Source organism: Gracilinanus agilis, chromosome 4 (assembly GCF_016433145.1).
Source record: "Gracilinanus agilis isolate LMUSP501 chromosome 4, AgileGrace, whole genome shotgun sequence".
NCBI classification, from domain to species: domain Eukaryota; kingdom Metazoa; phylum Chordata; class Mammalia; order Didelphimorphia; family Didelphidae; genus Gracilinanus; species Gracilinanus agilis.
In genome coordinates, this window is record NC_058133.1 from 149,900,229 (window position 1) to 149,912,728 (window position 12,500).

Below are 12,500 nucleotides of genomic sequence, written 5' to 3' on the forward strand. Positions count from 1 at the left end.
CTCTCTCTCTCTCTCTCTCTCTCTCTCTCTCTCTATCTCTCTCTCTCTCTCTCTCTCTCTCTCTCTCTCTCTCTCTCTCTCTTCTTTTCTACTCCCTTCCCCTTTTAAAAAGTTAAAGGACTTTCTGATTCTTTTGGCTTATTTGTTTCTATTCCCTGAAAGTTCCATTTCACACATGTTAAAACTCAACTGCAAAAGCCACAAAACCATGAAAATATCTAGCTACAGCTAATCTTTGGATAAGCAAGAAAAGAAAACAATGACCTCCATAACACATTTCCCTACATATGTATGTGGGTCATGAAGGGCAGTTCTAAAAGATAGGATTACTATACCCAAATTGTAATTTTTTTCTAGTTTTGAATATTTAATATTTTGGGTTTTCACATTCTTAAGCTTCTTTCTCTCCCCATACACTCCCAATTTCTTACTGTTCAAGGAATTCTTTCTTGCCTGTAACCCCTCTAAAATTGTACTGCACTAGCTAAAAACTAAGAAACCCACAATAAAGACACCTACTTAGCTTAGAATGGCACACTCTGACATACACACTCTACTTTTTAGCATGTTACACTAAATGGTAACTATTGAGCTTTAAGAATGCTTAAAAAATATTTTCTTTAATTTAAAACAGCCTGTCAAGGCTTCCAGGAAGCAGATTGTTAACTCCAACTTTTATTGCATTCTGGTGTTCCATGATTACAGAATCACAGGTCACTCTCCCCATACAGGGCTGATGAGAATGCGGTGTAATCCAGGGCTCCAGGCACACTGCCTGGCCCAGAATAGGGTGGCATTCTCTTGATGCAGTACTGGGCCTGATCTGGAGGCAGCTCCCGACGCAGCTCATCTGCAAGGATGTATGGCTGGAAAACACACACATAGCACATAGCAATTTGCATTTTAATAGTGGAAAAAGGCATCGCAAAAAATAGTACTTAGAACCTAAGTTGTTTTGGTGCTCTATTTAACCTTTTATTTAATTTTTTAAAAAGAAATCAACATTCTCTAGGAGCAGTTAGGTGGCTAAATGGATAGAGAGCCAGTGATAGAGATGGGAAGTCTTGGGTTCAAATATGACCTCGGACTCTTCCTAGCTGTGTAACTCTGGGTATATCACTTAGCCCCCTCCCCCCCCATTGCCTAATCCTCACCACTCTTCTGCCTTCAAACCAATACACAGAATTAATTATAAGACAGAAAGTGAGGGTTTGTTTATTTTTTAAAATTGATTCTTCTAATAGGAAGAATATGAAATTGCATCCAAAAAACTAAATTCTGCTATTAGCTCTGCACTGATAATTTAAATTATATGCAATTTCCTAAGCTATAAAATGGGAGTACAATACTGACATGACAGAATCTGAAATAAATATTCTGATCTGGGGACAGCATTTTTGGTTTGTTTTTTTGGTTTTTTTTTATGGACAACATGTTCTTACTGTACCCTAGCTAATTTGCTACGGGCAAGAAAATTTTAAAATGAGAGGAGTGTAACAGATGACCCATCATTGGAAGCCCCAACCTCTAAGCAAACTCTGCCTCCATATTGGAAAGTTGGAGAATCTGCCTCTATAAATACATTGATGATCTCCACCTTCAGTGAATGCCAAATGCAGCTAGGAGTGCTTCCAATCTGCTAACCAGGTGGTAAAGAAAAAGATCAATGATTTGCTACTGAGTCTGAACCAAGAATGCATACAAAAGACCCCATGGGCAGGAGCCTCAGGCCCTCTCATAGAGTCAGCACCAAGCAGAAAGATAGCTTGTGCCAATGGCCTGTTCTTTGCCCCTAGGATGCTACAGAGCTGTCATGACCATGTGGCTCAGCTGTTCTTTCTGTCCCTTTTAATTATGTCCTTTTCTGTTTTCAGTTAAAGAATATTAGAGATGAAATGAGCTAGGCTTTGAAAAATCAGGAGAGCACCAGAGATACAGGAGGGAGAGTTCATGCCAGAAGTCATGGACACTCAAGTCTGGTCCATCAACACAGCCCCTGGAAGTAACTGGGACCCAATTCAACAGGATACTGACCCAAAGGCCAAGATGCCAGGTCCTACAAGGAGGACCACTGGCTATGCTACATTTGGAAGTGAACTTGGTAGGGTAAATGCTTTGTACTAACTGCTTGAAGGTTGAAGTCATTCTTGCCAGGGACCAAAGTGGTAGAGGACAGAGCGTACCCCCAAGGTACTGGGGAGGGAAGTGTTTTTGTTCCCCTTCTTGCTATATTTTCTTGATAAATAATCTTTTAAGATAGCTAATTAATGTCAACTGGTTAAATAAAACCAGAGTATTAATCACCAGTTTTTGATACAGAAGAGAAGACACCTGAATGTGGCACCTGAGCTAATGACATCATAGAAGAATCATCCTGACCCCCAAGAGGTACCATGAGAACTCGGTGGGAGTGAGGTAACTTTGCTGTTTTGCTGCTTCATGAGACCTGACTGATCAATGGGTGTAAAAGTTGGCATAAGGACCTCCAACCCTTATGGAAGCTACATTGGGATAGAAAGTACTTCATAAAGGACAGAATATGAGCTTTCATCAGCATTTTCATGTAGATAAATGATATAATTGACAAGTATTGCTATTATACTGACAATCAAAAGGAAGATGAAGGACAGATCTCAAAACATGCAGTTAATGAGAATATTTCATATAATAGAAGAGATACATGCTTAGAAATTTGGCTGTACAATGAATTTCTATAAAATATTTCATCTTTCCCATTGATTTTTTTAAAGTCCTACTCCTATGAAAAAATTTTAGACCCAAGCTATAACAAAGGTTTTTAAATGACAATTGAAAGAAAACCATAATAATTCTCATAATACTACTCCTGATGAATACCAAATACTATATAAAAATATACCAAAAACTTTCCTTTGAATTGAATAATCTTTCTTAGTTATATAACGTTTACAAAGGGTTTTCCTCTATCATTAATCTTGTATTATAATCTTCACTTTACTGATGAAGGCTCTGAAGGTCAGAGACTCTCATTAATATGCCCAGCATCACAGAGCTGAGTGGCAGTCAGGATTTGAACCAGAGTCTTCCAATTTTCACTCTATTGCTCTTTTTAAACTGCCCAATCTAATTAGCTCACAGTTGATGGCTTCTTTCTATAGTATAGTAAGTATTCTCTTTTAAAGCCCTCAACTTTTAGCCATTCACTCTAAATGGATTTATCTTAACTGTTGTTATACCTTAATTGTTTGCATAACAACCCTGGTTGGAGCCATTAGGGGCCCCTTTGGAAGTATTTTAGCATCCTTTGCAAGTTCTTCATGGAGAAGGCCATAATAGGATTTGGGGTAGGAATTCTGATATAGCACAATAAAATACTGGATATAGAATAAAAATTGAGTTGAAACTGAATTGAGTTCAAATCCTAGCTCTGCTTCTTTTTGCCCACAAAACTATGGACTTTACATTTTGAGACCACAGTTTTCCCAAACAAAAAATGAGAGAGTTGGGCTAGATGACCTCTAAAGACCTTTCTGGCTCCAATTCCTATTATCCTACAAGATAATTTTCTTAAGTTTCAGTTTATAGACAGAGAGGAATACCTGTACTGCGAAACTCATAATAATAAACTCAATCTTCTCCTTAGACCTCAGGAAGAAGGGAATGCAGTGTTCTCATATTTTGTTTATTTTTTAATAACTTGGGGGGATTTCATATGGCCATGATCTAATGACCAAGACTTAGAAGTCACTGTTCCTTACTCTAAGAGCTGAGGTGCTTATGCTGTTTGAGCCACAGGGCTTTTATCCTCTGTATCAAATGCTTGCAATTCAGAACGTGTGACATGGTATGAACCAGTTTTGCAGGTTCCTTCAGGTTCCTTCCATGGAACTCTCAGTGTGAAGTTCACAATCAAAGCCCATAACCAGGATATACTATCATTTTCTACTATGAGTTTTTGGTCTTTTCTCCCCCCACCCCACTTTTTTTCATTTTGTCAGTTACATATAGAAACACTTTTTGACAACTGAGATTCATATATTCTTTAAGTTTCCCTTCAGGTCCTGAGTATTATAGTAGACTATAATAACAGGGTGAGGTCTTTTTTTAAGTAAAAATAAAATAGTAACAATAACAATAATACTGGTTAACATTTATAGAGCATTTACTATGGGTCAGATACTGTGCTAAGTGCTTTACAATTATTATCTTGTTTGATCGTCACAACAACCCTGGGTGCTATTATCATTGTCATTTTAGAAATGAGGAAACCAAAGCAAACAAAGATTAAGTAAGTAGGTCAGGGTATACAGCTAGTAAATGTCTAAGGCTGGTTTTGAACACAGGTCTTCCAGGCTCCATTGCACCAACTAGCTGGGCTAGGGAACACATTTGTAAATAGAATCAAGAGGACAGGAACTAACCTTATCTGAAGCTAGGATTCTGAAGGAAGCGATGACCTGCTCAGCTGTGTCTGTGTCAGCAGTTTCTCTGGTCATGAAGTCAATGAAGGACTGGAAGGTGACAGTTCCTTGTCCATTGGGATCTACAAGTGTCATAATTCGGGCAAATTCGGCTTCTCCCTGAGATAAGATGCAAAACAAACATTCCCATGATGCACAATTATGGGCAATTAGGTATCAGTTCTTCCAACAGCAGGCATGCACGTTTCTTATTATTTGCATGTATAATGCCAGGAGGACTGGGCTTTAAGAATATCTTGAAGGAACAAACTATCTCAATTAGCTCAGTGCATTAAAAAATTTTTTAACCCATAAGACAAAGAAAATAGAGCTAGTAAGATAACAATTTTCACTTCAAATTGTAATATTTTGCAAAAATTGATGCATGTTGTCATTCTAGTGTTAATAGGCATTGCTATTGTCTTCAGTCTTTTTGTAATGGCTTTGGAGCCATCTGCATAACACTTTGATGCTCCATTGATCTCATAATTATCACCACAAATAAAATAATAATTCAAAGGGGCTGCTGTATGAAACCAAGAGTTATTGAGCCCCAGAGTTTCTGTCACCTATCCCTGTTGTCTTCACTCCTTTAAGAGAAACAATGGTTTAAAGGAGAAGGCCAAGTACCTTTCCTGAATAACAACTTGGAAGAATTGTGCCAGTGAATTAGAAGCACAAATGTTAGAATTTAGGCCTAGTGAACTTTTTCAAAGGCCTATACTGGTTTCAAATTGAGTAATATAATTATACATGTATTGATTTGAGAATATTAGTTTTACTGGGGCTCTCAAAGCCAAATGAATGTTTAAATAGTGAGAACTTTCCAACTTAAATGTAAATTATTTTTTAAAAGCCTTAAAATGGTGGGAAGTCTTTTTACTCAGTAATTTTTGCCAATTTTTTTCTCAGGAGGCAAAAATCTGTGTTTTGTTACTATTATAACACTTTTTTGTACGATAATAGGGAGTATGATTTTAAGTTTTCTCCAACCATGTAAAACGAATCAACCCAAACGCACTGCATAAGAAACATTCTATAAAGTTCTAGCCATGTACTTCCTACTTTTATTATTAAGTAACAAATTTGGTTTTCTTAAAATATGACAAAATTTCTACCCTATTCATACCAGATCATATCCCATGGAAATCAGGCAGGCTCTGAAATCTTCGTGATCCATCAGGCCGTTCTTCCTCTATGATCAATGCAAAGAACAAAGATGGAGAAGTTTGAGACAAGATTATTTCAGCTCCACAAAGTGGACAGTTATATCAATATGAAATCAATTCAGTGATAAGATTTATTTGAAGCATTGTCAATAAGGTCATCATTGATTTATAGAAGAAATGAAACTAAAACATAACATATAGACAAACAAGGAAGAATTCCCAAAGTGAGATGGGTCAAAGTAAAAAGTTAAAATAAAAAAGATCCATGAACAACAGATTAGGAACAGATAAAGAGGACACACCCAGAAATGAGAGAAAAGCAGAATGAACTATTTAGTGTCATGGGGAGAAAACTCATTGGGAAATCACTATAAATTATTAACTTCTAATAACAGCATATGGTCTTGACTATTATAATAAGTGTTCTGAGAAATTATAATGTACTCTAGCTCTGGGCTGGTATAATGTGGTTAGTTTATTTAATTATACTTTTCAAAGAACACAGAAAGTTATAGACTAGTTATAGTTTCTATAATATTCAAGCAACAATAACTCAAAATACTAATACCCCACTCTGCCATCCATTGGGTATGTTCCTACTGATGCCAGTATTCTAGGACAGAACTTAAAACCATCACCCTCAATTTGGCTCATGCAGACTCGTCCTATGTGAAAGTCTACAAATGCACACAACAAAGCCCCAAAATCCTACACATTGAATTGATAGCTAAGAAGGGGACAAGTAAATACAAACTGTAATGATGACATTGCTGGGAAATGGATTAATACATAGTTCCCCTGTGTCAATAGGTATATTCACCCACATTCTATCATCAAAAGCAAAGGCTGTTAAACAGTCATTGTAAATTAAAACACAAGAAAAGCCATGACTAAACAAATAAAACAGTTTCACATAATAAGTTAAACATGAAATGAAAGGCACATTCATTCCTTCCTTGCAAAAGTTTTGTTTTGTTTTGTTTTATACAAAAAAAACCTGGCCAACTTCTCAGACTAATATGGAATTTTCCCTGATTGTAGATGAGTAACTATAATAGTACCTTTCACCTAGTAAATGTTTAATAAATATTGTTGCTGGTACATGTTAAGCTCCATACTACTTCATGCCTATCTGCGCTTGTTTCTGTCTCTACTTTTACTTTTCCAAATCGAGAAGATAAGGGTTTCTGGGTCACTAGTTTCTCTTGTTCCTTCCCATATAGAACAGGGCCCAGATTCCCCACTAAAGTTCCTTATCCATCCTAAGCCTGGTCTTATTTAGCATTTTGTACTTATGAAAGCTAACCAAATAATTAGCATAAAACCAGCCAGAATAAGATGGCCAACTTGACAATTATTTCCAATGTTTACAAATGGGTGGATTGTTTGCTTAGCACTCAGATGATATCTACCAGTAACAATAAGTTATTTAAAAATCTAATCATACCTCTGGTTATTCTGCCATCAATAGTTCAGTAAACTTAAGTTCTTAGAAGAGTAGAAAGTTATTCTAGTATTTGAATAATAAAGGAAAGTAGGAGCATATAGGTGGCTTGGTGGATAGAGAGCCAGGCCTGAAAAGGAGAAGTCATGGGTTCAAATTTGACCTGAGATACTTTGTAGTTGTGTGACCTTGGACAAATCACTTAATCCTAATTGTCTATCCCTTATTACTCTTGTACCTGGGAACTGCTACTTAGTATTCATTCTAAGACAGAAGGAAAGAGGAGGAGGAGAAGAAGAAGATATGTAATATTTTTTTGGAATTCATCACAAGCACATTACATGAAAAGATCTGATTAAACATGGGTTGAATTCAATATGGTCCTGCCTCAAGGAAGGGCATAAGTGAGACAGCCTATGAAAAGTCCATAATTCATATTAACTTATCTCAACAGAGGAATAGTGAGCATCTTTTTTTAAATTTGCACAAAAGGAAATCGACTGCAACTTTAAGAAGAAATAGGTCAGATCTTGGTAATCATCTAACTGACTAAATTAATAAAAAATTATTATATGACATGCAACATGGATTAGAGTCCTATTAATGTGGCTTAAAAGTCACAAAGTCTGGGATTGATTTGGATCTTATTTCAGATACTTACTAGCTTTATGACACTGGGGAAGTCTTTTTACTTCTCAGAGACTTATTTCTTCAAATGTAAAATTGGGAAAATAACAACTAATCTCACAGGGTTGTTGTAAGGATCAAATGAGATAACATATGTAAAGAACTTTGGCAGTTCTACAGTTCCATAGAGAGGTCAACTATTTCTGTCTTGGTTCTTATGGACATTTAACAAACAATTTGGTTTTACCCAAGACAGCAATGAACTGGAGTAGCACTGACCTCTTGTATATCTTACTACAAAAATTTTTCTGTTCTTTTACTAAAATGCACTATAAGTTTACTAAGTTATTTTTAAAGAGATAGAGAAGGTTAAAAAAAACTGAGAACAGGTTGAATTTACATAGGTTCCTCACCTTAGTAGAATTACATAGGGAAAATACAGAATAATATTACAGATGAGTGGAAGAAAACTGAAATTTTACCACCCAGTATTTGTTATGCTTTTAGTCTCCCAAAGAACTAGTTTTGTTACAGTGAAGAAGTCAGAAGAATTAGGTTTAAGTGTCAATTCTGATACTTCTTAGCTGAATGAATTTTGGTGATTCATTAATAATATTTTCTCCTAAATGAGTTCATTCAAAGTATTTTGTAACTATGGTGTTATAGAAAATGTTAGTTTTTATTATTATCCTCAGCTCTTTAACAAATAGAAACTCATAAATTTATGCATATGCAAATGTATTTATGCCAGCAATTAAATATATATCTCATGTGTCAGTCTTAGCTTAGCTCTGACATTAAAGAACACTTTATTTTTTACTGCTATTTCTTCTTGGCAGTGTATAGTAGTTATTCTAGCTTTCTATATATTTTTTCAAGGCACTTAGGTTTTTGATAAAAGCATACAGGTCATTCTACAATCAAACCAACTGTGAATTAGCTGGGGGTTATGGTAAAAAATACAGGAAGAATATACTGTACCCTGTCAAAGTGGTTGAAAGATGCTCTGAATTCATTCATTTGTTCCTGGGTAATACCCTTAGCATCTCTAGTAAGGATCTGGGTCTCCACCTCATTAATAGTCCTGGCAATAGTTGTCAGCAGCAGTTCCCATCCAACACGAATGTGCTACCAGAGAAAATATTAAAACTGTTAGTTCTCCTCCTCTCTCTAATCAGTACAATCAACCTGCCTGTTGTTACCCAAAGCCTTAGAATCAATCCAAATGGAAAAGAGAAGAGCTAGTGAGATTTCAATACATATTTTCCTCATGTTTTAGAACAGTGGTTCCCAAACTTTTTTGGCCTACTGCCCCCTTTCCAGAAAAAATATTACTTAGCCTCCTGGAAATTAATTTTTTTAAAAATCTTAATAGCAATTAATAGGAAAGATAAATGCAGCTGTGGCCATCATCGCCCCCCTGGATCACTGCAGCACCCACCAGGGGGCGGTAGCGCCCACTTTGGGAATCACTGTTTTAGACTGTTGGTCCTCTATTTTTAATTTTTCTTAATAAAATGTAAAAATAATTTTTAACATTCATTTTCTAAAAACCAGAGTTCTAATTTCTCTCCTTCCCTTCCTTGCACTCTTCCCAAGATAGTAAGCAATTCAATATAGGTTATACATGTGTGATTATGCAAAACATATTTCCATATTGGTCAATTGTAGAAGAGGACACATAACAAAAGAAAAAGAAACCTGAAGAAAATAAAGTGAAAACTAGTATCCTTCTATCTGCATTCAGGCTCTAAGAGTTCTTTCTCTGGAGGTGGATAGCATTTTTCATCAAGAGTCTTTCAAATTGTCTTGTTGATCCCCTGTTGATAGGCTATAAGCTCTCAGAGGACAATTTGTCTTATTTAAACATCGTCTCACTCTCTAACACCTGACCTGTGCCATAGGTTCACCATCACTGATATATAATATTTACTTAACTAAACTGGACTCTCTAGTGAAAAGTTCTTAGGATCCCTCCATAAAACTGGAGCTTTAATAATGAGAAATTAGGATAATATTTTACACACATGAAAAAACCTACTAGAATAGGAGATACTTTCTCATATTCTATATTTCTTCTGGAGAAAATAAACCAGTCAGACTTGTAGGAAGGAGTTGCTATCCAAATGTTACTTGATTAGTGGCACATTCCTTCTAGTGGGAAAAAATTCTTAAATCCAGTGCTATCCAGAGAAGAGCAGTAACAGTAATAGTCAATTTCTCTACTTTCAGAATGTACTGGAAAACAGCCCAGACTAATTTGGAGGGAGAAGTCTCATATCTGCTTGAGCAAGGTCAGGGTATGGAAAAAAAAAAAGCAATTTGAGAAGACAGAATAGAATTATACTTGCATTGTCTCCTTTCTAGGAGGTTGTAAAGATCATATGAAATAATATGTACATAAAGCACTGTATCAAACAATGTACTGTATGGTATGTGTTTCTGGGCAAGTCCCTTAACTACTGACTACCTCACTTTCCTCACCTGTAAAATGAGAATAACAATAATAAATAAATAAAATAAGATACAAGCCTTGAAGTTTCATCTTTGTCTATCTGTCTATACACACATATGCCAGTTATAATAATTATTATTATATAAATACCGTTACTATTCTTGTCACAAATTACTTCATGGTTCACATACCTCCATGGTGTAATTAGTGTGCTTGTTGTCAAATACTAGGGCTTCCTGAATAAGCTGATGATCTCCTTCCAGTTTGTCGATATTGTTTTTGTAATTAATGATGTTGTGTTCATATTGCTTCAACTGGTTCATTTGATCTTCTAAAGCCCCAGTGATCTGGATAGAACTTCGAGCAATTTCCTGTTCAGTGGACACAGGTGAAAAATGACAAGCAGTCACACAGACATGAACACAAATAATCCAGGAAAAATTTGTCAACTTTTAGGATCACAATGTGGAAGTATCATAGAATATCAGAACTGGAACAAACTTCAGAGACCATTGGGTCCAATCTGTATCTGCACAAGTATTCACTCTACAACCTAATCAATAGGCAAGGGGGTCATCCAGGCTTTCCATAAAAACTGCCAGTGAATGAGAACCCATAATCCAGTCCTCCCCAATTGAGAGATCTTGTTGCTCCCTGAGCCAGTTCTAATTGTCAAGTGCTTGCCGTTACATCATGGCTAAACTTGCATCTTTCTAACTTCCTTCCACTGATCCCACTTTGAAGATAAGGGCTGTTTCCTCTTTCAGTTTGTATTTATATTCCCATAGTTTAGTGCAGTAATTGGCACATAGCAGTCATTAAAAAAAACAAAAACAAACAAACAAACAAAAAAAAACCTTGTTGTTGTAGCTATCCTGACAACACCAAGTCTTTTATTCTCCAAGCTAAAAACCTCAGTTTCTTAAATATATCCTTATAAGGCATTATCTGAAGGTCTTTCCCTATTCTAGCTCATTCTTTTCTAGATGTGAAGGAGGCAAAAAGCCAAGGAGAATGAGTTTTTTGTTTGTTTTCTTTTATCCTGACTCATCTACAAAGGGAAGCTGGAATGAGGCAGTCTCCTAAGTTACAAGCAGGCACCTGGATCAGTTCCAATGATAGGGTCAAAGAATCTTAACAGTTAGAGATGGAAAGGACCTTCAAGGCCAGCAAGTCTAAGCTCCCACATTTTACAAATGAGGAATAGGCCTAGAGAGGCTGAGTTGCCATAGTCACACAACTAACAAGCAGCTGGGGCAGGATTTGAAGTAAGATCATTCTGGTTCCAAGTCTAGTTCCCTGTCCATATGATGGAGGTGAAAATGGCTGCAGAATAACATTAGAGAATAGAAACAATAAGAATGCAGGAATATCCAGTGGAAAAAAGAGGAAGGAGAGACCAGAGATAGAGCATTTAACTCCCTTTGATGTTAGGGAATTAAAATGTCTGTAAGGGGCAGGGAGGTGGCTTAATGGATAGAGTCAGGACTGACAGGGAGAAATCCTTAGTTCAGATTTGCCTCAGATACTTCTTAGCTGTGAGGCCTTGGGCAAATCAATTAACCCCAATTGCCTATCCCTTACCACTCTTCTGCCTTAGAACTGATACTTAATATTAATTCTTCTGATCAGGTTAAAACACACACACACACACACACACACACACACACACACACACACACACACACAGTTTATACAATGTGTTCTGAAAAATAAGATGTAATGCATGGATACAGTAATGAGTTAACATTTAGAAATATGCATGCTTCCTGTAGGGGATATATTTGCCATATCTGTTAGATTATTTTCTACCTTTAAAAATAATTATTTTACCACTAAAAGGTTTAAATAGGGGAAAGAAGTGGGGCAATTATGTTGATAAATTTCTCTTGTCTCTGTCCCTTGTGACAAAATGAACCCAGAGATTTAAGTGTTGCAACCAGCTTTTAAATTTTTTTAAAGAATGAGCATTTACTGCTCTGAAAAGTTTAGTTATTCCCACTGACAACCAACATAGCCCATAGCAAAGCAAAACCACATGGTGAATAATATCTTCCTTCATAATCATGATAGTAAGTTTAAATTCTAGGCCCCTAGACAGAAAACATTTAAAGTTCCCCCTCTAACACCTTTATTAACCACCAAGTAAACAGATTTCCAAATGAAGATCATTCCTTCCTCTTTCTTTTGTAGGACCTCAGGTAATACTTTCTGGTTAGCACTCCTGTCTAAAGAAAGCAGCCACACAAATCGCTTTGTTCCCACAGATTCGAAAAATAGTCTGAAGCAAACGAAAATGTGAATAGAAGAAACAGTAGAAAATATGCTCATACAGCAGTCTGATAGTAATTACTGTCACTTCAAAT

The 12,500-nt window shown here is 36.2% G+C and overlaps 1 protein-coding gene across 2 annotated transcripts in view; it reads right to left on the minus strand.

The window, feature by feature from the left end:
- Positions 1–599: 599 nt before the first annotated feature.
- Positions 600–12,500, minus strand: part of ACTN2 (actinin alpha 2) — a 97,815-nt gene continuing 85,914 nt past the window's right edge. For both annotated transcript variants that reach the window (XM_044676448.1, XM_044676449.1), the window contains exons 17-21: positions 10,326–10,505; positions 8,661–8,807; positions 5,569–5,634; positions 4,401–4,559; positions 600–866 (exon numbers count right to left, since the gene is read on the minus strand). In XM_044676448.1, the coding sequence (XP_044532383.1) occupies positions 708–866; positions 4,401–4,559; positions 5,569–5,634; positions 8,661–8,807; positions 10,326–10,505 (711 nt within the window). In that variant the 3' untranslated portion in view covers positions 600–707. The remainder of the gene's footprint in view (positions 867–4,400; positions 4,560–5,568; positions 5,635–8,660; positions 8,808–10,325; positions 10,506–12,500) is intronic.